Source organism: Notechis scutatus, chromosome 3 (assembly GCF_049901735.1).
Source record: "Notechis scutatus isolate UNSWTSFEM ecotype Mainland chromosome 3, rNotScu1.2, whole genome shotgun sequence".
NCBI lineage: Eukaryota > Metazoa > Chordata > Lepidosauria > Squamata > Elapidae > Notechis > Notechis scutatus.
In genome coordinates this window covers 43,972,127-43,997,640 of record NC_142011.1, presented here as the reverse complement: position 1 = coordinate 43,997,640, position 25,514 = coordinate 43,972,127, and the positions used below count along the sequence as shown (strand labels likewise).

Sequence of the window (25,514 nt, the reverse complement as noted above, 5' to 3'; positions counted from 1 at the left end):
CCCAAAACAGCCCATTCCATAGGACAGCACTGTTTCATATGAGGCTTGAGAATTCCATTGGAGAGAATTGTATAAAGATGAAATGCCTTTGAAAACCATTTGTTAGCTAGTGATTAAGAATTGCCAAAGTTAAGAACATATAGTAGTAGTAACTAACTTACGACGGATAAAGTTCCAGGTAATGATTTAATATCTTGGATAATAAATAATAATTTGGATTAGTGAGCTTCTGTTTTGGCTTTGCTGTTTGTGTTCATAAATAACTAAATGCACTTAAAGTAACCAATTTTAAAAAGGGGAAAGAGATGACTCAAGAAATTACAGATTATTAATGTTGGAAACTCAGGAATTGTTTAGGAGAACCTGGTGGAAAAAGCAATTGGCTTCTTGAAGGGATAGTCACCTGTACACCAACAATTGGAGCTATGCTTTCCCCATGTTTCTATATACAGGTATATTTATTGATTTCAAATTGATATTTAGATCTGTTTATCATTTTAATTTTTTAATTTTGTTACATACTTTTGTATATTTCATGATTTTAAAAGGATTTATCTTTTTCTCAAAATCTTCAGTTTGCTTTATCTATGGAAAAGATCTATAAATACACTAAATTTTTTTGTTGCACACTTAATTAATTATTAGTAAAACATGCTTTATTCTGTTTATTTTTAATACATATCATTTTTAATCCTACTGTTTATATGACATCTTTAACAATTGTTTCCCCCCACAGACTTCTGTCCTGTTTCTACCTTACCAGTATTTGAAGTTTCCGTGCCAATATTTGCTTACCCAGAGCCTACACATTATCATCAGGTTTTTTACAAGTGCAAACTAGGATTTAAACCAATCAAAGAAAGTGTAATTGCTATGGTGTGTCATAAGGGTATCTGGCATCCAAATAAAGACTTTTGCAAAAGTATGTCTTTTTCTTACTGGAAAATGTATTTGTTTTTGTTATGTTTAAAGAAGCATTATAAGACTTAAAATATATTTTTAAAAAACCCATCAAGGACCTCCTATTAGGTGATGGTTGTAATGCTTTCTTTGAAATATGCTAAAGTTGCCAGTTCTGGCTGAAAAACCTCAAGGATTGCTGGATGGTAAATGAGAAGCTCTGGTTCTTTGCTGACCTCTAGTGGTTATTTGGATTTTTCACCCTGACACTTGGCCCTACATAAGCAGTGCTGTAATGGGGAAAAAAATCCCACAATTGTATAAGATATGGTTTTGATTAATGTTCATTATTAAGTATATAAATATCAATTATTGTGTCTATAGATTATTTGTGAATTTGTGATTTAAAAGGTATCATAGGACCAAACACTGCCTTGGTTTCTTTGCCCTGAGCTGATACAAGGGAAAAGAGTTGGGGGAAATATCTTCTGATCCTGTGCATTTTTTTACCATGAAGTCTCAGTTCTGACTCAATGAGTTTAATCAATTTATCAAGTAATTTATACATATATTTCAGTATAAAATTATAGCTTTGCTCTATAAAGATCCACTGATGATTGGATTACAGTATGCAATTGCTTCAATATTTATTTGGAATTTGTGTATAGATTTGCAGGAAATCATTATAAAATTTGGTAGTGCATTAGAATAAAAAAACCTTGGGAAGTGTCACATGAGAAAAAATATTGAAGAATATTTGCAGTAATAAGTAGAATAGGGTGCTAATCTATTTAAATTGTGATGAAATATTTTATGTTTTCATGTGGTAAAATAATGTATTTAGGAAGTAAAGTGATACTGCCTACTGGATAACCACATTACTGCAACATATATTATTAAACTTAGATCTGCTACAATAGTGTCATGTTTGTTTACATTATCAGTATGAGGAATATATATACAACTTACACATCTGCTCTCCTGCCTTTTTACCCCAGCAATATGTTATCTTAAGATACAATGAATAGATTGAGCAAAAGAATACATTAAATATTAAGTTTCAAGTTATCTTCCCTAAGCTAAATGAAGAAATCCGTTTAAATGTTATTTTCTATGCTGCACAAGAAAAAATGTTTCTTCCTCTAGCATGCATGATCTCTCTTGAAACACTTATCTTTTTGCTAGCATATAGTAGATTTAATTTTTCAGAATTGATCAGTGGCCAATGGTCATTCAAAACAATTTTACTTTTTTCTTATATTGATTTTGAATGCCATTGCCACATAGAAATGGTGAGTAGTTTATTTATATTATATATATTGTATATTTTGCATATTCTTTGGTTGAAGCATGTTCTTCTCAAATGGGCTTTTAATGTTGTGTTTTTTCTAACTACAGTATACTGAAAATACCTTCAGAGAAAACATGAAGCTACATGACAGTGTTTGTAACTGCTTTAGGTTTTTTTTTTTCTACACATAGGATTGGTTCATTTTCTCTACCTTGGTCCCAAATGTAGGTCTTTTCGTCCTTCTCTCTATTCTAAGAAAATACTATACTGTTTTTTCTGCTAAGTAGAATGGAACCATTTTATAGTGTCTGAAAAATTAAATAACCAACAATGATAACCAAATAACCCAAAACTAATGGAAAAAGATTCAATTAAAAAGAGAGTGTGAGTTGGACCTTGTAATAAAATGCAGCTCTTATACAGACCTTTTTTTTTATATCAGTACATTTTCTGGCATTTAAATGACAATCTTTGGCTTATCCTCAGGACACTGATGATGAGTTTCAGTTGATTCACTGATGAGTTTCAGTTGATTCACAGTACTTATCTGGAAGCAAGTCACAACTTCCATTATCTCTTGGGGCCCTACAAAATACACATTTTTGTTGATATGTTCTTAGGACTGTATGTACATGTGCAAATACATTTTCTATTTATGGAAGTAGTTACACATTGTAACAATAATTCTCCAATATTGCCTCTACACTATTCTGTCTTAGTCTTTATCCTGATCATTTTGTTTTTTGTTTTTCTAAATTGTTTCTCCCCTCCCTCCACCAGGAATATATTGTGGACAGCCTCCAAATATTACTGCTGGATTTCACAATGGAAATGCAACCACTTACCCTGTTGGAACAATAGTACATTACAGTTGCAGTAAAAATCTTTCCCTTATTGGGGCATCCTTTATGGTCTGCAGTGCTAATGAAAATCTAACCGGACTATGGAAAGAGAAACCACCCATATGCAAAGGTTGATTCCCCACCCCTTCTTCAGTTTAAAACTTAATTGTTGTATGTTCCTTTTCTATTTTTCAGTAATATTGAATAATTATTTTGCTTTATTTCTAAGCATTATATCTGGTTCTCTCAAGTTAGTTTAATGGTAGCCTTCTCTTAATCATATACTGTAAATGTAGTTTTTGTTTATATATTTAATTGGTCAATACCAACTGATTCAATTCAAAGTGGCCTATAATGAAATAACAGTTAAAAGTTTTCAGTTCAAATTGGATCCAGAGTTCCAGGAAAAAGGAGGAGGAGAAATCACAAGATTTCTGCTATACTATATTTTTGGATTACGTTCAAGTAAAAATAGATTTAAAATATACAGAAACAGCTCGCGATATTTTATATCTTATGGTTGTATTTATTTTCCTATCTTATTAGGGGTATTCTGTAAAGATCCAGTGGTAGAACATGGAATACAGATAACTCAACCTGAGAAGCCATATATATATGGAAGCAAAGTTATATTTCAATGCAAAAGTGGGTATTTTATGATTGGAAATTATTTGATTTGATGTGAAAAAAACAGCATTTGGGTTCCCATAGTACCATCATGTAAAAAGAGTAAGATTTTACATTTTTAAATATTTAATTGGAATTTCCTTGTAATAAATAATTTAAATGTAAAATGGTTAATATTCATATATTGAAATTCATACCTTGACTTCTGTTTGTCCCATTCAATGTCATATACTGTAGGGTTTTGTCCAACTATGGAAAATTGGTCATGTGTGTGCAGCATAATTATTCATATAATAATACACTGTAATATAGAATGACAGGCATCCCAAAGTTGAGAAACATATCATTGATAGCATTTCTTCCTCCAATTTTTCATTAACACGACTCTGTGTGACAGCCAAAATCATCCTATGAAGTTTTGTAGCAAAGGGGGTTTTATACTGGGTTTTCCTGGTCCTATTTTAATTAGGACATACTGACTGAATAAGTTGTTGCCTTCTCTTTGTCAAAGATAAGTGACCTGGCAAAAACTACTCAGGGAACTTCTGTGGCTGAGGATGAGTATGAATTTAAGTATTCTCAATAGTATACTAAACTACGATAAGTTGCACAAAATAAAAAAAATAATATGAGCAATTAATATTTTTACAAGCAGTTTGCTATCTAATAAATGAGTGAAGCACTGATGAAGAGTAATGAGCCTCAAAAATATGCCTTATGAAGATCAATGGCACCTGGCTGCATATATAGTGGCTGCCTTTAAAGCAAACTACTTGCAGGCTATTATCTAGGCACTGCCAAAAGGAAAGCCACAATTTTTCCTCCCTTTGGCGTGGTATAAGAACAGGAATTATAGTTTTAATCATAATTTCTAGAATCACAAACATACTATATTATATCTTAGTACAGTGCATGCCATATTATTTTAGCTTTCACTGAATAAATGAAATAATTTCTGATTAATATGATAGCAAGGGAGGGAACTGCTAGGCTGACTTTGAATTTTTGTGTTATGTTTATGGATACTTGTGGGTTTTTAAAAATATATATTTTATTTATACAGTTTTCTTTAATATAACTGCTTAGTAAACAGTAAATAGATTTAATGAGAAAATTGTGGTTTCCCCGTGGTCACTGAAGTGCCTTTCATTACTTCACCGCCTCTCCAAGGCAGCTAGGACCCCAAAGGGTCACCTGACAGTGGTTACCAGCTAGGTTTCCTGGGCTTGGTAAAGCCAGCTTTTTTCCAGCCGTTCACAATGCGACATCAACCGGAAGTCCAATTCCAAGTCTGTTATGTCTTCCTTCTTCTATAGTTTTTTAAATTTCCAAAACTTGTTTCAACTTATGTAGTATCTTTCTCTTTAAATTTATACAGCAAAGCTTTAAAGTTTATTCATCAAGAGTATTACTTTTCCAAGTTAAAAAAAAGGTATTTTCTATCTCTCAAATTACTTTTCACTATAGTATTATGTCCCATCTGGTCTTTCCTTTATAGTGTAATTTAATGTTTTCCCATTAAAATTAACTTTTTTTCCTGGGTCTGTCATTTGACTCCAAGTATTAGCTCGCCACTTCTTTTAGGAGGAGGGAAAACAATCCTTTCCTCCCTCCTTTATGCAGTCCTAATTTTTTAAAAAAATCTTTTTTTTCTCCAAACCAGAAATTAAGAAGGTTCTCACCCAGATCTGGTACAATGCTTATGAATCACTAGTTTTCGCTTCCTCTTGATAGTTGTGAGTTTTTTGTTTGTTGGCTGAAGCACTTACTTGGAATGTACTGTTCAGAATGGAGGTTTGGAGTTTGGAGCAGGCTGGGCTGAACAAGAGCAGATTCTAGAGAAGAGCTGTTCTTATTGTTTTACTGCATTTATGGCATTTTGCAGTCCTGTTTTGCTAACCATGTATGCTGTTTTGTTGTGGATCTGGCAGCATTTTTATGGACTGGATTCAAGAACCTAGTCTGTGTTTTGTGGAAGAGCAGGTTTCTGCTAGATGCTGAGAGCAGTCTAACACACCAAGAAACCTCTGACCCATAGCATGGCAAGCAGCCCCAAGGCTAGGCGGAATGCAGAGCAGCCAAAAGGAAATGGTGGCAATTAGGCAGTTGGGAGGAGTTGAAGGTGTGGCAGTTCTTTGCCTTAGAAGAACTGAGGGATGAGGCTGAGATGGAATGAATTAGATTGGGATGTCCTTGCGAAATTAAAAAAAAATCCCAGAGGAAGGCAGTGATAAATGATTTTATTATTGCAACAACAAAAAACAACCCACAAACAAACAAACCCTATGCAGACACCCCCAGGGCATGGTTTGAAGAAGAATTTAATTTGAAATGAAGTTCAAGAAATCCTTTTAGTTTGGTTGCCTAGGAACTTATTTATAGACATGTCAAAGTGTAATTCAGTGTAAGACACATCTCTATCTTGAAATGGATCAGGTGTGTGACTTGTGTGATGTGAATGTGAACTAATAAAAAGAAAGTGAATTGTAACATACTGTCTTAGCGTTATCAGAATGTTATCAGATGATATGTCTTGATAATTTTTGCATAAAAACTATTTTTATTACAGTTTCTCGAGGCATATGTGGTCCTCCATTGATTCTCAATGGCAACATACAGCCTTTGCAACCTCAGTATGAAACTGGAAAAACAGCTGTCATAACTTGCAACCAGAACTATTTTTTTTATTGATGACACCATAATAATGACTATACAGTGTCAAGGTTATAATCTCTGGAATCCTCCTGCACAATTATGTTTCCGTAAGTATAAATCTAGGTGTGAAGTGTTCCCTTCTATTGCTTCTAATGCTATAATGTAGACAAAGGTAGCTATATAGGAGCAATATATTTTAAATATTACCAATTTCCATATATTATAAATATTATCAATTTCCATATATTAATATTGCACCTCATGATTTTGTTAACAGTTTCTGAATGTTGTAATATATTGCATAATGAATTTAAATGAAAGTTTAGTTTGTACTAAAGATCAAGAATAATACAGACAAACTTTATAAGGAAGTAATTTTTCAAAGTCCCACAATAGTCATCTTGTCATTTTAGCAGGGTAACTTTGGAAAAGGATGTTTGGCCCTGATATGTGCCTACCTGCCTTCCTCTCTCTCCATCCATCCATTGCACTCTCCCTCCATTTTTTAAAATATTCTTTCATCTATTGCAAACAAATTGCAAACATTCTGCACATCACCTCCCTGCAGTATGTTGTTAAACTGCTTGGCAACAAGTACATGTGTACTGGTCAGATGTTTCAACCAAAATGCATGAAATTCATTTTCAACTGTTGCTGACCAATTCTTGATCTTCCTTGCCCTTTTCTCCACCATTTCTACAGTTATTACAAGTTCTTTCATTTCATCTTTTTTTATTCTTAACCACCTCTTTTAACCAAGCTGCATTTTTGTTATATTTCTTATAACTTCACCCCAAACTTTAGTGTTATAAATCAAAATTGATCTGATTGTCTCTGTTCTGTTATTTCTGATTCTGAATGTTGCTTTTTCCAGAAGGGATGCATTCATTTCAAATATCCTATTGTTGGACTTGATCTGCTATAACAGATAATTATTTCTTTGTTTTCAATCATTGTATATTTGTAATGGGTAAATTCCTTTCTTTCCAGCTGCAGCTGCTGGCCCTAGTTGTTCAGCCAATAATAATGAGTCCTATAGCCCATTTTTCACCAGATGTCTAGGAACTCCAACACCTAGCATAGTCCTTGTTGACTGGTGACCACCTAGGTGGTATGGGTTTCTATAATTTACATCTCACCATATTTTTATGGGAGAGACACTGTCTAAATCCTCTGATGAGACCTGTCTTATATGGTTGAACCTCTGGCATAGCTCCTATTCTCTTCAGCCCCACAACCATATCAAGGTAGTGCTTCACTGGGGGTCAACGTAATGCCTACAATTAGATTCATGGCAAAGACTGTAGAATCCTTAAAAACTCAAGTCCTAACCAAGGACCTAAGAATTATTAAATTAGCTCTTGAGAATACATACAGTTCCTAGTAGAATGGTTTTTTTGGGGGGTGGGGGTGTGTGTAAAATTATGATATTTAGATCTAATAAATTCAAAATTTTCAAATATCGAGGGAGGTTTTTTTAAGGTAAAGGGGTCTAATCATGATTGGTATAAAAGCAGATTTCTTATTCCATAAGCATTCAAATATGATCTACAAGTCCCAGTATTTTTTTTTTCAAGTTGATTTTCCTCAATCCTAGCATCATTTGATATAGCCTTCTTGATTTGAGGGTCCCAGTAGTTCTTACTTCATTCAGATTCAGATCTCTGGTGATGTGTTTAATAAGTAATTTTGGCAATTCAGTCATGACCCTGCTTGTAGTCAGTTTTGTAATTTTATAGTCATGCAGCCACTGATCAAATGGTCAATTGATATTTTTATATTAAAAGGTGGGTAATAATACCAATAGTAATAATAATCACTATCAGTCAATTGGAAAAGGCAGTTTTACTTGGAACAGTTTTATCCTGCAGCAATACCTTTAACAACATCAAAAATCACCACTGGCCTATCCCAAGACCTTGGGAAGGACTCAGCAGGACAAAAGTCCAAAATCTGGTCTAAATATCTGCCTGACAGTGTGAGCATCCATAATAATTGTAGACAGAATTTATTAAATGGGAGATAGCCCAGAGAAAAGTGAAATCAAGCAGAAAGAGTGAACTTGAAGAAGAAACTACAAAATAGAGCAATCAGTATTGGTAATTGGGTTGTATGTTTTTTGGGTGAGGAGGGAGGAGCAGAAGTATAAGTAACTCAGAACCATTCAAGTTTCATATACACTATTTGGGAGCAACAGAGAAGCACAAAATTACAATTTCAACTGCAAGCAGTGACAAAAGTGAACAAGCAGTGAGCTTGCTTAAATCTGCATCTCCTCAGATGGAGCTTCATTAGCCAGCCAGGAAATTCCTGATCTTGCCAGTTCTTAATCTCAGGTGCTCACTATATATATTAGGAAAAGAGATAACTTAAAAAAAACCAGGACTATTTGGAGGTAGTTTAACTAGGATTTTCCTGAAATGGGAATATATTCAGGAACTATCTGTGTTTCTCGTGTGTCATCTGCTTATGTCTGGCAGCATTATACTTTAGCATATAATAAAGAATACATCTACAAATAAATGACTCTTCTTTGTTATTTGTGTTTATTAAAATGGTTTTAAAATAACTTATTTTTTGTATTTTTAAAAGATAAGTTGATCAAAAAATTATTTCAGATTGAGTAGATCAATCTATATTCTTTTAAAACTATGTGATTTCTTGATTGTACAATAGGAATTTAGGTTGATAACTCATTTTTTAATAAAAAAAATAAAATACTTTATATGAACCTTCTCAGAGTATAGAATTTTAGCTAATAATTTCTGCATGCTCACTTTGTAAGAAACTCACTTATCAGAATTGTTTTTTCTTTTTAGGTAACTTCCTCAAGCTAGTTATATTTGGTATGTAACTTTGAACATGAAAATGAAAATATTAGCACAGTTCAATGCTGGTTTGAAAAATCTACAATTTGCTTTTGGGAAACATCACCTACTTCTTTATTGGGTGGAACTAGTTCTTCCATTCATTTTAATCCAGGTGTCTCAATAGTGCAACCAAGTTTCCTCTTGATCTTCTGTGCAGATATGAATAACACAAAACACAAATTTGTCTCTATTGTTTCAGTTCATGAGATAGTAATAAACATGTACAACTTGGGGTTTGCCTTCATGTGGGAGTTATCTGTGATTGAGTTTTGGATACAGTCATTTCCTTACCTTGTCAAATAATATTGTAGTAGGAATTCTGAAGAAATTGTTTTTGATGAAGGAGTTACTTATTCTTTTGTATACCAGCCTGCATATGCTTGGGTGGCTTGGATGGTACAGGGTGGATGGTATTTTTTGCACTTGGTTGATCCAGAGGTAGTATTCAACAGGTTCTGACCAGTTCTGGACAACCGGTAGCAGAAATTTTGAGTAGTTCAGAGAACTGGTAAATACCAACTCTGACTGGAGTTTTTACAGTATCCTTCCCCTGCCATGCCCATCAAGCCACGCCCACAGAACCAGTAGTATAAAAAATTGAATTCCACCACTGGGTTGATTCTTGATGCTGGTAGATAATTTATTTGATAAGATGGTGCTTTTGTCTTATCTGAATTTTGATTGCAACCTTTGAGATTGGTGGAGTTGAGAATTATATGATGAGATGGTTCATTAGGAAAGTATTGTTCTTTTGCCATGATTGTTTCACTATAGATAGTTATCAATTATTATAGAATGTATGCATTTGCTTGCTTACTTACTTGTTATATTTGCAATATGGTACGTGGGTGATAATTCCCAGACTGTCTGACAATTAGGATAGTAGATTTATGGTTCTATCTTACCTGGGTGTTTGGGAAAATGCTTTTTGTGAAGGTGTTAACTTTGGATCTTTGTAATGTCCAATTTTAGGTCTTTATGTCTGCTGTTCATTGCTTCTGAGAATTCTGTTAAAATTTTCAATCTGGTTTGTTCCAAGTTTTTCATGTTTCCCAATTGGTTAAACCAATGTGGCTGTTTGAATAGAAGAAACGGAAGAAGATTAATGAATTCATATTGTATTTTTTATCACTAGTTGGCATTTGTGAATATGTTTTATTAACTTCCTGCCACCTAATGTAGTGATCTTTTCCCTGCAGTCCTGTATTCTTCCATTGGTAATGGGTCTTTGGGTTTGCATAATATGCTTTTCAAAGAACGTTTTTATTTGTGTATCAAAGTTAATCCAAGTAGTTGGAGTAGTCTGTTTCTGGTCTCTGATATGAATTTCTTCAAAACTCATACACCAGAGAAGCTATTTGGTAAAGTAATGAGACGCCCCATTACTGCAACCAAAAATCAAAACTTGAAGAATTCCTCCAATTCAACATGCTGTGTTTCTTTTATAAAAATTGTATCCTTCAATTGCTCTATTAATGAGATTGATCCAACAGTGTCTCAGATATATCTTCAATCAAAGCTGCATTCTTGAAATAATAATAATTTGGTTTGTTTCCAGTACTCTGAGCATTAATATATAATGAAGGCTGTAAAGCAGGGATGTCAAACTCGCATCGTCACTGTGTTGTCACATGACGTTTCGGGACATTTTTTCCCTTTGCTAAACCGGGTGGGGGCAGAGCCAGCACGTGATGTATCCGGCCTGCAGGCCGTGAGTTTGACACCCCTGCTGTAAAATTATGAATTAAGTTTTATACTGATTGTTCAGATGATTTAATTGTCCATATCATAGTTAATTTATTTAATAAACAGGTATAGGGGCTGGAATAATCTCCACTTATTCTAGTTGTAAGAATTTCACTAAAGGACTGAGTAACATTTTCAATCACGTTAATTTTTTTAGTTTTAATTATTTTTACTATGACACTCAGTGGCACTTAGTATTTTTCTTTTTCTTTTTAGGGTATTCAATACCTGTGTGGATTCTGGTGATCAAAATGTTTCACCAGAAATATGTAGAAGAAAGGTATAACTTATTTCCTGCTTCTTGTTTTTTCTTTTGCTTAACATGGGCACTGCAGTATTTTTAGATATAAAAAAAATTCAGTATCGGTATAAATGCTATTCATGTATGATATGCATTTATTGTAGTTCCATGATGGAAAAAAAAGAAAGCTAAGGAGTAGGCAGATTATACTATTTTGTGCTCGTATCAGTCTATATATGTTCCTTCAGAAATTGCTTCTGAACTTTTTTTTTTTTTGCATTCATGTGTATTTTTGTTAAAGAAAAAAACTACACATATATTTATATCTATCATGAATTCAGGGATAGTAGTAGGAATGCAGAGGCTCATGATTAGGATGGTGAGTTAATTTGCAAGCCCACATTTGAAGCTTAAGTTCTGCTGAATGTCAGGGAGAGTTCCATCATTCGCACCAGCCCCTGCCTACCAAGAAGTTTGAAAGCCTGAAAATGTGAATAAATAGGTACCAGTTTGGTGGGATCATTAATAGTAACATGAAAAGAGCCTCCAATTGGGCATCCCCTGGACAACGGTAATGTCACCAGTCACCAGCTTTCACCTCGGAAGTAGTAGTAGTAGTAGTAGTAGTAGTAGTAGTAGTAGTAGTAGTAGGGATTGTAGATTGAAGCAAGATTCACAAACATTGATTCTTATTGGGAAACTTACCAAAAAAGTTATCACTCTCCAATATATAGTTGGTATGTTTATCTTGTGTCTACTATTAGCTGTTCATAATTTTCTAAACGCTATTCTGTTTTCCATATTAACCTTTATTCTGACATATTTTATTCTTCTTAGAGGTTAGTTCTCTCATATCCTATATTTTTGTATAATTTACAATCTTCTACTCTAGCTTCAGATCTGTTTTAACTTTTTTCTGGTCTTAATTCCATACCCAACCAATTCCTTCTCCCTTGGTTGTCTTTATTGCTGACTGGTCTCTGTTATCAATTGTTTCAATGGCTTAGACAATTAAAGCAAGTGACAACTGGACAATGCAACAGTTTAAATCAATAAAAATGATACAAAAGCATCTAAGACTTCATCATAAACAGTTCACAAAATTTATAATTGAAATAATCACATCTAATAATGCTCAGTACAACCTTGTACTGTTGAGGCCAAACTGATCTCTGTGAGGATGATATACCACATATCATGTGGGGCATTTCTCTTATGTGTATTCCCAATTGTTCCAGCTTATTCTCTTGTGACCCCTTATTCTCCAATGAATGTAAATACAAACTTTAATTGCCTTCTCTTACTGATGTCTTACTGACTGACATTTGTTCCTTAACAGGTGAACAAGAGAAAGTCAGAGAAGAATGAAAAAGAAGAAAGTGCAGACACAGCAACCATAATAGGTGCTTGGCTGCCTGGGACGTGAGTAGACTTTGTTCCAACATGAGAAAATTGAAAGTTGCGTTAGCAATGACATATTCTGCAGTATGTTTAGAGAGTATCCAACGTCATCTCTTTAGTGAAAGAGCTCATCATCAGCAATAACGGTCAGGTAGATTTAATTTATTTTTTCTCTTTCATTCTTTTGACCCTTAGTTTGTGTAACAGGCTGTATTTTGTTAAAAAACTTAGCAATAGTGGTCGAGCCATCATTCCATGCTGATGGTACATCATGGTTTTAATTGTGCTGATAGTATAAGATTAGAACTTAAATATAATAAATAAAAGTGTATAAAGTATAGATAGTTGTTAATTTAAAACTACATTTAATTATGGTTTAGAATTACAAAGGCCTTGGAAGGAGTACTTTATGGTCAGTAAAACATTTTCAGCCATCACAAAATGTTGCACACTACCTCTGTAGTTGCATGATTATACTCTGGTTGCTTGACAAACTGCTGCATTTACAACCAGTTGCCAAGCACCCCATGATCATGAGATTAACTATTTACAACCTTTTCTGCCAGCTTCTCCAGAATGGGGAAACCAGCAGATAAGATTGCAAGCTGCTGCCACCTGCTGAGAGAATTCTCTCTGACTGAAAGAGCTGCTTCCCAAAGAGAGCTGAACGCCTATGGCAGGATGCAGAAATGTTGCTGCAATAGTGAAGATTTTATTTTATTCCTGTACCCTGACAAATGAGTTTCTTTGTATTTCTTTGAATTTAAAGTATATACAGAAAGAATGTTTAGGGGTGTGTGTTTATAACTTGTGATGCTTTTCTCATTCTTAATATTTGAGACTCTGAATACTTGCCAACCAGTTCAGTCAGTGAATATATTGAGTAAATACAAAATTTGATGGATCATAGTTGGTGTAAGAACAGCTGTGACATCTAAATGCGGAAAATGATTTATTATTAGCATAAGTAAATATTGTCAGTTTTATTACCGAATTTTCAAAAATATTTCCCTGCAGATACTCTGATTCAACTGATCAATTTTAATTCATGTTGTGCTGAAAGTATATATTCAAAGATTCTCTGATTTCATTGTATCTTCATTGCTAATGAAGCAGATTATAAGTCTTGGTTTGCTTCCATCTTTAGGCACCTACAATTTTTCTACCATGGCTTTTTGCAAGTAAGTTCTAGAACCTCCCATCAAACCTTTGAGGAAAAATAGGCACAGCAATGTGATTATATACAATAACTGGCTAAGATAGGCCACTGTGTATTAGCCAAATGTTTGCTGTATTGTTCAGTTGTCTCTGCCAGTTGAGCACACGTACTGAGTAATTATGGAGTTTTATGGAGGATTATGTAGCCAAAGGAAGTTGAAAAAGGAACATAAGGTATTCTATACAAAGATAAGAACAAAGGGGACTAAGGAACTTGTCATAAGAAAAAAAGTAAAGCTGAAGGAATATTTTCCAAGTAGTTAGTGAGGACTGAATATGCTCTGTTCCACAGAATGTTATTGTACAAATAACTGTGTCTCCCATGATCTTTGCTTATTTTCTCATAACTTCTACTCTTTCCTTTGTCAGAAACAAAATGGTCATGTAGGAAAAATGGAATTTCTACCCAGAAGCAGTCTATCTCATTTCATTATTTTAATGCATGTAAATAAAAGGCTCATATTCCAGACAATATTATTTATTGAGAACTGAATGCCATATCCATTTTTGGCTTCACAACTTAGTTGAACAAACATAACATCCTATTTAGATGGCTCATACCAGAAGGGATGCTGATATCGTGGCAGGATAAAAAGTTTAGAATAGATAGCATAGACAAGGTGAGGGAATTTTTCGACCTCTATGTAATATCAGAAGAAGATAAACCAGTAAAGAACAAATTGAGAGTAGGAGCCAGGAGGAACAATAGTCAGAGGAAAGAGAAATAGAGCATGAGGAAAAGGAAGAAATCGGACGACAAAAAAAGAGAGGGCGTAAGAACAAGGCAACAAAGAGAAACAAGAGCAAACAAACATCAATAAATACCACATACAAAGTAGGATGGAAGAAGGAATTAAATTAATCTCCATTAATGTCAATGGCTTAAACTCACCAATAAAAAGGAAAAAAATATTAACTAAATTAGAGAAAAAAATATAGATATTACATGCTTCCAGGAAACACATATTCAAAGACACCATAGTAAATTATTGGAATCAACAAAATTGGGGGAATTGTATCTTTGGCCCAACAAAAAAAAAAGGAGGGACAGCGGTATATGTTAGAAAGCAATTACAATCTAAACAGGTCTATGCAGATGAGGAAGGTAGAATTCTAATGTTGGAAATATTTATAAACTATAAAAAATATTATTAACAGTCATATATGCACTGAATGAGAAACAGGAAGAATTTTACAATAAATTATATAGGGACTTATTAGAATTGGAATATGAAAATGTATGTCTGGTAGGTGATTTTAATGCGATAGTGAACCCAAAAAAAGGTTACATGAGTAATAACGTAGACAAAAAAAAGGAAAACACTACCGAAAAAATGATAGATGAGTTGGGATTAAGAGACATATCAAGGGAAATAAATCCAGACAAAAAACAATATGCCTACTATTCAACACCACATAATCATGGTCACGATTGGATATGATATGGACAAATGTGGAAATAGAGCAAAATATAAAGGAACTGGAAATTGAAATAAATACATGGGCAGACCACAACCCTATCAAAATAAGTTGGAAAGGACTGAAAAAGTGAAGATGGAGGAAATTCTAAAAAAAAAGAATGTTTTAAGATAACGGAACAGAAATTAGAGCACTTTTTAAGAGAAAATAATAAACAGCAAATGTCAGCTCAAAATCTATGGGACACTACAAAGGCATACATAAGAGGTTTAGCAATTTCATATACTGCACAAAGCACAAAGACGTAAAGAAAAGAATTGAATGACACTGATTTATATTGCCATTGCATTACATACCACTTTCTTTGCCATAATGATACTTCTATTCCTCAGAGAAACATAAAAGCTTTAAAATCTTCAAAGGTGAGAAATGTGAAGCATACAGATGCCCTAAAACTGAAGAAGAGAATTTTGTTTCCCTGCTCCTTCTTGTTACTTATCTCCTCAAAATATGTCTTTGATACTTTTTGTATGTTACTGTTTCTAAGCACTCTAGAAAGATGTTAACTGTTCTGGCTGTTTGGGGCAGGAATATTTAAAATATGCCAGAAGCAAGTATGAATTTAAATAGTTTTATTCTGGATTCTATAGAATGGATTCTAGAGTACATTATATTTTCATAGCATTTTAATGTTAAATATTTTTATTGATTTTTTTTCCTCCTAGTATATTATTCCATTTATTTTGGAGTTTTTTGTTTGTACTTTAATCTTTGCTTTTAGAGAACATTATAACTAAATAAAGAAAAAGGTATTTATTTGGCTTTAATAGGTTCTCTGGCTGGTATCCTGTTGCTTTTCCTCGTGTTTAGTGGAGTGATATGGATTGTTTTTAAAAGAATGGTGAGTACTTTATATATTAACATTCATCATTTATACTGAATAAGTAGTTAAAATGCTTCCAGACCAATTCTATGTGCCTTTGAGCAGAAGCTCCTAGGAATTTGTAACTTAATTCATACGGAAGACCTAATCTCTATTTGATTTTTACAAATCTTTGTCTTAGCCCTCAAGACAGTTCTTGTAATTATAATTGGTAATTTGATAACTTTCTCTTTATACATGCCTCAGCAATAATAATCTTCAATGTAATTTTGTATCTATTTTATTATACTAAATATTTTTAGTATTTGGTGCTGATTTATCCTTCAGCCAAATATGAATCCACATTTAGCTTAAAATGCAGGTATAAAACAATCAGTGTGATTTTCCCATATAATGTCCACAAATTTAAATATTTTGGGGGGGAAAATGAGGCTTGACTGACACAATATATTCTAGTTATTTGCTACTGAAACAACGAATATTGGTTGAGAATGCTGATAAGGAATGGCAGTCACAATTTGAGATGATATAAATATCAACACGTAACATGTATTCTGAGAGAAATTTTATGAGGTTTTGCCATTTCCATCAGTAGCGCTCCATCACTGCTCACCCTCTGTTTAGTTTAACACTGGACAACCCATGATCTATGAGGTCAATGTTCCAGAGAATACTTCCTTACCTAAAAAGAGAGTCAGAATTAGCATAGCTGGGCAAAAAAAAAAAAAAAAAAATCAGCCAGAGTGATGACTTCTGATTTTCCCACTGAACTTCCTTGTGAAATCAGAAATCTTCCCTCCCACCCTCTCCCTCCCCTTCCAGTTACATACCACTTCATAGGTTCTAAGCTTTTGCATAGCACTTCAATGACAAACTCACCTGGATTTGCCAATGTTTTGATGGCTCTCGTGGTGGTGATAAGGATACTATTTGCCATATTATTTGGGACTCTTTCAGGTTTGTAAACACCAAGGAATTGAAAAAAGTACTGCCTAGACTGCTTTTGCTGTATGTGGTTTGGTCACATGCCAATCCTTGCTATTGCAAGGAGTTTATGGAAAAGTGACCACCTGGATTCCTCAGATTTTAGTGCCTTCATGAGGGAAAGCTGTTAGCAGCATTGAAAGAGGTTGTGGTGCATCCATTTCCAAGGAGATCATCTCTGGAGCCTCTGCTCCTAGAAGTTCCTAGAATGCTTAGTTAAAGCGACAGTACTGAGATATGAAGTCCCAAAGGACATTGAGTTAGCCATTGCCTTGATGGCTTTCAGACGTTATTAAAAACTATGTTTTTTTCTAGTAAGCATTCAAATATTTATAATCTATTGTGGAATCACTTTTTTCTTTTGTGCTTATGTGATTTTTTTTGTTATGCTGTTTATTGGTACAGAAAGATGCATACAGTAGCATTAGTTAAGAATGAACTCAAGAGCTTTTGAAATTCCAACAAGTGCTTGAGGAAATATCTTGAACTCAGTACTAATTCATTTTTCTAGACAGAAATTCAATGTGTGTTCACTAGTGGCAAAATACAGAAATTAGCTACTGTACTTTTTACAAAAATCAGACATTACCTGTTGGAATTACACTTTGATATCAAATATTATTTTTTTTAACATTTTGTACACTTTTTTTCCACTGGTTAAACAAAGATTTTTTTAGGACGGCAAAGTTCCACAATAGAAGCAGCCAGATATTTTAAATATACGTAAATCAGTTTTCTATTACAATTTAAGGCAATTTTAACAAATGCATCAATAACATATATAAAATAATTACAATAGTGATAAAAATATTAAAATTTAAATAAATAAAATGTTTGTCTGCTATTAGCTGAAGATGTATGGTGGAAATATATGAACATCTCCTGTCTGTCTCTATTTTGTTGTCAATCTCTAATGAAAAATTATTGAACCACCCAAAAATAGAATAGAAAACACAATTCTTTTTCTGTATGTTTATTATCCATTTAGTCTCCATTTTTTTTCTTAACCTCTTTTCACATCAACTATTACTTTGTCTCTCTTATCCTGAGTAAAACTGCCTCCGGGACTTTATACAGCCAAATCTGATAGCCTAAACAGTGTCTCACTCTTTCCAATGTAGGGAATATAGTGATTAGAAAGTAAAATCATTACAATGCTTGAGAGACCTCAGTTGTTTGCTGAGATGTGTGGTTATAGAAATAATAAAATAAAATACAGTAAAATACAATAAAATACAATACAATAAAATAAAATAAAAAATTATCTAGAGGAATTTTTCAAAGGACAGTTCAGCCCTGGGAAAGATGCCCCTCAGCCAGTCTATCTTCTCACTTATTCACAGATATCATATTTAGTAACTTTACTACCTGATAATTCTGCTATTTGCATAATTTGCAGAGTTCTTTGTAAAAAATTTAAAAATATCAAAAAACAGTTTAGGAACTTTGAACTGCTTGTTCAGTCTCCCTTTCGCCTTCCCCAGATGGTGGCAGTAGCAGCCTACAGATAAATATCTTCAATTTTCTTTTACCTTATTCTTAACCTTAAAAGCTTCCTGAAGAAATGTGAAAGCTGGAATGTGAAAGTTCATCTCTATAGAGCTGTTTGGGTCAGTTCTATGAAGTCTGTCCTTGCAGCATATTTGCCATTGTATATCATTAATGTTTATACATTAGCAATTTAGTGTAGCTTACTTCTAAAAATATTAAATTTTACACAACAAAAAAAATTACTATCTCAATGTGTAACAGGACTGCATAACATTAAAGAAATCTAAATTATAATTTAATAGAAATATTTGTTAGTATGAAATTCACAATGGAGAACAGGTTTCTGTAAATGCAAGCAACAGAAAAGGCATTATTTCTATCACAGTACATGGTATGTCACTTCAATACCCTTTTAACCAAAATTATCTTAAAGTATGTCCAGCACTTCCATCACAGTTGCTTTTCCCCCTACATCATAACCGATTTCAAATGGTGCTAGACAAAAACTAAGACTCTGAACACCAAGAGAAATCGGTCAGCCTGTGTAAGAGATGTTTTCCTGAGTCAACATTGGTTGTTAAAGCGCTATAGGTTATGCAGAACATGCTAACAATCTGGTATTTTCATTAAGCAAATGCTCTTTAATATTTATCTTGAAAAATTAGTCTGAATAGATGGTTAGATGTCATTGGTTAATTTTTATTTGAAATTTGTGACTTAATACCAATTAAATGTAAACACTAACCATTACAATTTGTAAAACCTAAAGTTCCTGTTTTAATAACAATACTTTATTCACTTGCTAATTTGGTATGTGTACTGAGATATATTTTCTAAATGCTCAGTGTCCATTACATGCATCTGCTTTTTGGGGGGGAGGGAGATAAAAGCACATAGCATCTTCAAGATAGACTGTAGTGTATGTTCATATGCATCCATACTCATTAAGTTAGATGAATTGATTCATTTCTAAGTAAGTATATTGAAGTGTTCTACTAGCTAATAAGCAAACAAAAGCAAACAATTCCTCTTACATCAGCAAACCCAATTCAGAGTTTTTCTTTCAGTAAAAAAGTATTGTTATATAAGATTGGCTTTTTTAGAATAACTTTGATTCAATCAGGGCTAAACAAAATAAAAGCAGTATTTTATGTAATTGTTTCAGGGTAGCAGAAGAGTGTTGTGTATAATAGATAATTGACATGTGGTTCTCTCCATGTTTCAGTTCTATCTGTGATGTATACAGACCTGGAAAGAGTCATCTTTTGTTGTATCACTTTTTAATCTTATTTTCAATTAACATTTCAGCTCTTGCTTAATGATAGCTTTGTTGCTGCTTTCTTTTCTACATCCAGTGTTGTAATTCTTGCTCCTAGAACACTGATTTCAAATGGTGCTAGATACAGAGATGGAAAAATCTAAGCCACCATGTGAAACCAGCTTCCAGAGGAAGACACATTGTTGTTTCCATGTTCAGCATCCATGTATTTTATAGGAAGTCCTGCAAGTTTCCTAGAAGGAAATTCTTTTGTGGTTTCTGTTTAATACATACCATATCAAAAGTAGGTACAACATTTCATTCAACATAATACTTAAAAACTGAGAACATTCTATCTGGTAAAGAAATAGATTTAAGAAAGAAGTATAATTAAATTATCTATTAGCATGGGAAGCTTGCAGTTCCTTCTTATATGTATAGCGTATAAAAACTCACATTACTATAACATATTAAAATTAACGCCCATTAACTGTGTCCAGTAGAATGTTCTACTATCAGAACAAATTATTCCTTCCAATGCATCCAAGTCTACTCTGGAGATCATTATCCCAAAATACAAATGAGAAATGCTGTTAGGCGATAGAATCCAATCTTCTGCTTAAGGCAGAAATTCAAATTGAAACCGTACCAAGAAATGCCTGACTAGCATCAACTTAAACATATACAATGAAGGGAAGCTATCACACCTACAGTGAATTGGTTCTCAGAATGGACCTCAAAAGTTCAGGGAGTATAAAAGAGAAAAAGGAGTGTGACATAACAAAGCATAGAACCAATTAAGAAAGTAATTCTCCTTATTACTTTTAAATTCTCCTCAAGTTATTGCTCTTCCAAAAGTCTGTAGAGATTTTATTATTTATTTGATTTGTCAATTGCTTACAAGATAATAGATATAAATATAAACATGAATAAGAACACAGAAAACAGGTACGAATAAATGGGAACAATAGGACAGGGACGGTAGGCACGATGGTGCACTTATGCGTGCCCATACAGACCTCTTTTTCAGTCATCCTGCTCATGGTTTTCCCAAAGGTGCTTTTTCAGGAGGCAACTGGACTTTCTTGTTTTTTGTTTTGAAGATATTTCAGTTCTCATCCAAGAAGTTTCTTCAGCTCTGACAGGATAGTGGGGAATGGAAGAATTTATATTCCTTGAAGACAGATCCTTTTAGAAGGTCATTGAAGCACTTGGAGGTTTATCTGTGTCCTCAGGGTCACCTGAATAGTGCTCCTGGTTCCCGTAGTCTGTAATTTTTCCTCTGGAAATCCATTCCTACTCCCACACCATTCAAAGGGTGTTCATCTCAAATTGTATAGCTAAAAGTCTGTAGAGATTCTCAGTCATTCAGGTTATGGCTGAAGAAGCTTCTTAGATGAGAAGTGAAACATCTTCAAAACAAAAAACAAGAAAAGTACAGTTGCCTCCTGAAAAAACAACTTTGCTCTTCCAGAGGTATTTTGGATACTCAGAGGACATGAAGAAAATTCTTTAATTTTGCAACATATAGGCAGATTTAAGCATAGTTTCAATCGGGAAAATGTGACATTTCTAGACCAGGCCAAGTCCAAAACTGCCAGGAAATTTCTAGAAGCCTGGCACTCTGACAAATCAGCCACCAATAGACACATAGACATCTATAGACTGCAAAAGAGACAAGCAACCAACCCAAAAGAGAACAAAAAGACTCCAGCACCTCTCCACCAGTAATCGGCACCCAGATCAGCATAGATTAACTCCAAGCTTAAGTTCAGACCAACAATCAAGTAACAATGCCCCAATGAAGAAACTGTCAAAGAGCCATCAGTAAACAGCCCAACCAAAGAATCCCTAAGACAGACAGGCAAGTCACCAGAATATAAACTGACATCAAACAGCACTCCTTGCTGCACTGATGAGGTCACCTAGTTAGGGCAATGAAATGTTTGCAAGAAAACAAGCTCACAGATCACCCAGGACCCCTCATTTCAACCCTGAGTTATAAATATTCTCCTTTATTCTCTACCAGAAGCATTGGCATTTCTGACAAGGACCACAACAGGGAGTGGCAACTCCATCATTTACAGTATGATGTTAAGCAAAGCATCACATCACATGATGGAATTACAAAACCTCACTTCTGCTGCGGGTGTTAAATGAAAATCAACCTGTGGTCATTAAGTGAGACAAGACTGACTTGCATTTCACTGCCAGCTTCCCCATTGATTCTCTTTGTTGAAAGTCAACTGTGAAGCTCGCAAGTGGTGATCATATAACTGTGGGACATTGTACTGATTGCAAATGCTGATTGCAAAATGTCTTCGTCTCAATCCTGTGACCACAGGGACAGCACAATGGTCAAGTACAAGGCCACCATCATAACTTTGAATGGTTGCTAAACAAGGTAATAAGTAAGGACTACCTGTACTTCAAAATTATTCCTATAGCACTTACCATTTGGTTATCTCTTGTAGTAAGCCACCAAGCATCTAACCAAACTACTTTCTTAAAGTTTTGACTTGTTCATCATTATCACCTTCTTTAGTTGTTCTGTAGTTCTTTTACTGAAAAAAATGAAGAAACATTATGAAATGAGCAAACATTAATGCCAATTCAGTTTGATATAGTTATTCTCTTTCAATGTAATACATCTTGAAGTCAAAATTATCCCCAAATATTTAACTTTATTCGTAACTTGAATTTTCAAATATATCAAACTTAAACAGCAGATAGCATCCGACTTGAAAAAGTGGGAAAATTTACAATTGTCTTTGATAGGTAGAATTTCAACAATTAAAATGAATATTTTACCTAGAATTTTATATTTGTTTTAAACAATACCAATCAAGCTAAGTAAGGACTATTTTGAAGAATTAAATAAAATTGTGTTGAAATACATATGGCAAGGTAAGAAAGCAAGAATAAAATTAAAACTTTTACAGGATGCCAGAATTAGAGGAGGATTTGGCCTTCCTAACTGGGAGTTGTATTATCAAGCTGCAAACTTAATGTGGGCTAAAGAATGGATAACATTAAGAAAGACTAGATTATTGATATTGGAAGGACATGACCTATTGTTGGGTTGGCATGCTTTTTTGTGGTATAAAGGAACTAAATCCCAGGGCTATTTTAGAAGGCACTATATACGGGAATCGTTATGGTTGAATTGGGAGAAAATTAAGAAACAATGTTATTTGAAAATTCCACTTTGGTTATCAACTATCGAAGCTTTTTCTTATCCTATAGTTTATAAGAAGGAACAAACAGTTAGATATGGGGAAATATTGGATGAAAAGGGTGAACTTAAAACGATGCAAAAGTTAGAAGAACAAGATATAAAGATGAGTTGGTTTTCATATGCACAAATACACTCAAGGTATCTTAAAGATTCTAAAACAGAAGGTTTTTATGATAAATTGACTGATTTAGATAGGATTTTGACAGGTTCTGATGAAAAGGTGATTAAAAAACTATATAGTCATTTGTTGGAAATTAAACTAGAGGAAGAACAAGTTAAAGAAACAATGATTGCTTGGGGGAAAAACTTTGGATATGGGATTGATTTGGAGAAATGGCAAAAATTGTGGTCTCAAAATTATAAAATGACAATGTCAGTAGCATATAAAGAAAACTTGTATAAGATGTTTTACAGGTGGCATTTTCCTCCGACAAGAATAGCAAGAATGTTCAAGAACAAATCTGAAAAATGCTGGAAATGTCATCAGACTCCTGGCTCATATTACCACATGTGGTGGACTTGTGAGGACGCAAAAAAAATATTGGACTAAAATTCGCATGTGGTTGGAAAAAATGACAAAGGAACATATAGATTTGAAACCAGAGATTTTTTTTATTGGGAATCTTACCTGATACATTTAATAAAAATTTAAAGTATCTGATTGTAAATGTATTAACAGCGGCTAGGATTGTATTTGCTAAAAACTGGAAAAGTGAGAAAATACCATTGGAGGAAGAAATTATTAAGAAAATATTGAACTGTGCTGAAATGAGTAGATTGACATTTGAAATTAGAGAACAGGAAGATAAACAGTTTTATGAAATTTGGGATCTTTTTTACCATTGGTTAGATAATGCAATATAATAATAGAATACTTAGAAACTTTGGAAATAATGATTATATATATTTCTTTTTTTTCTTTTTTCTTTTTTCTTGGCTTTGATAACATTTTTAGAATATTTCATTACGATAGACTTGGTATGATTTTATGATTCGTAATAAGATAAGTTAAATAAACTATAGTTATCTCATTTAAGTATGAATTATTAAAATCAGTTAAATGATTGTTTAATAACAATATTAGGATATACAATTGTTGATTGATAATATGAGTTACTATGTAAAATAACTATTATGAAGGTTATGAAATAGATGCACAAAAAGGAGTGATAAACCAACCGATGCACTGTCTGTAAATATATGAAGAAGAATAATGTTTTTATGTCATGTCTTATGTTGTTTGTGTTTTTGTTTGTTGTTAAAATCAATAAAAAAACCTTTTTACAACAATTAATGCCAATTCAGATAAGCCCAATACATTCTTCCAATAGCTTCCCATCTTTATTTCTTTTTTCAACCTTTTCTGCCTCTTTTCATTATTGTTCTATATTCTGGATCATTTTTTTTCTTGACGCTTGTTTTTATGTATTACAATCATATCTGGATCAATTTTTTATGCTTTAACTAGGCATTTTTGTAATTTATTCCACACCGAAATTTCACAATTTGAAGCTATTTTTGAAATATGTTTGTTCCTCAGTTATATGATTTCCTTTTATTTCCAGCCATTCCTTCTCCTACAGCTTCATCAGCCCCTTTTTCCCTCCCTCAGGTTTTCTTATTCAACATTGTCCTCATCTAATCCCTCATTTTACTCCTTTGTGAACTTTTGCATATCTCCAACTGTTCTTTTCATTTTCCCACAATTTCTTTTTTTGAAAATAAAGCAATCATTTTTGAATAACAAAGGCATTATTTTTAATTTTGCTTTTTCTAGGTGATATATTTTGTCTTGATCAATATTTAGCAACTTCTTTCTTCCTTTGTGCATCACTTTTATTTAGATTGGAAGTTTGGAAACATTAATAAATGTTGTTACTAGTTAGGGTATCTAGATAGTAAATTCTCTTCATTGTAACTTTTACTCCCAGATTTTGTAATTAACAATTACCTGATCTTTACTGAATAGTATTCAACTACTTTTTCTGAACTAGACCACTATACATGTGAAGTTTGCCTCAGTTTTCAACTACTCTCATTCTCATTTTATTGGTCATCAACGATTTTGGCAATTATTACAATACAATTTGCAAATACAACTGTAGTGTAATTTAATTCTTGTGGGTAAGTGATCTAAATGCTAAATAACCATGGCTTTTAAATTAAAAAAAAATCAAATTACTACTATTACTTTTATACTGTGCAAAGCCTTCAAAAATGATATTTTGCAGCATGCAGGACTATATTTTCCAATAATGAAAGCATTAAGCATTATTTACAAGATTCATATATATCCTTTGCAAGATGTACTAACCACATTGCTTTACTTTTTTTCAAGCAAAACAAAATGATTGTACATATAAAGTACTTTTCTCAAAAAAAATTGAACAGGCTTGTTTTTAGCAACCTAATCAGTTCTGGAAATCAACTCTGAAGAATTGTATACTGAT

At 33.3% G+C, this 25,514-nt stretch overlaps 1 protein-coding gene and 1 long non-coding RNA gene across 9 annotated transcripts in view; one reads left to right on the top strand and one right to left on the bottom strand.

Annotated features, from left to right (window-relative positions):
* The window catches only part of LOC113432004 (C4b-binding protein-like), a 55,120-nt gene extending 42,553 nt beyond the window's left edge, over positions 1-12,567 (top strand). Inside the window, exon 9 of the mRNA XM_087959624.1 lies at positions 12,512-12,567. Within this exon, the coding sequence (XP_087815750.1) occupies positions 12,512-12,515 (4 nt within the window). The 3' untranslated portion in view covers positions 12,516-12,567. The remainder of the gene's footprint in view (positions 1-12,511) is intronic.
* Positions 10,144-25,514, bottom strand: part of LOC113417020 (uncharacterized) — a 55,830-nt gene continuing 40,459 nt past the window's right edge. For 6 of the 8 annotated variants that reach the window (XR_015748514.1, XR_015748508.1, XR_015748511.1 and 3 more), the window contains 2 exons: positions 22,281-22,390; positions 14,254-16,775 (listed from right to left, as the gene is read on the bottom strand). This is a non-coding gene — a long non-coding RNA (uncharacterized LOC113417020). Of the gene's footprint in view, positions 11,771-12,647; positions 16,776-20,845; positions 21,239-22,280; positions 22,391-25,514 lie in introns of those variants that run through there. The other 2 variants (XR_015748507.1, XR_015748512.1) reach the window with 2 other exon arrangements.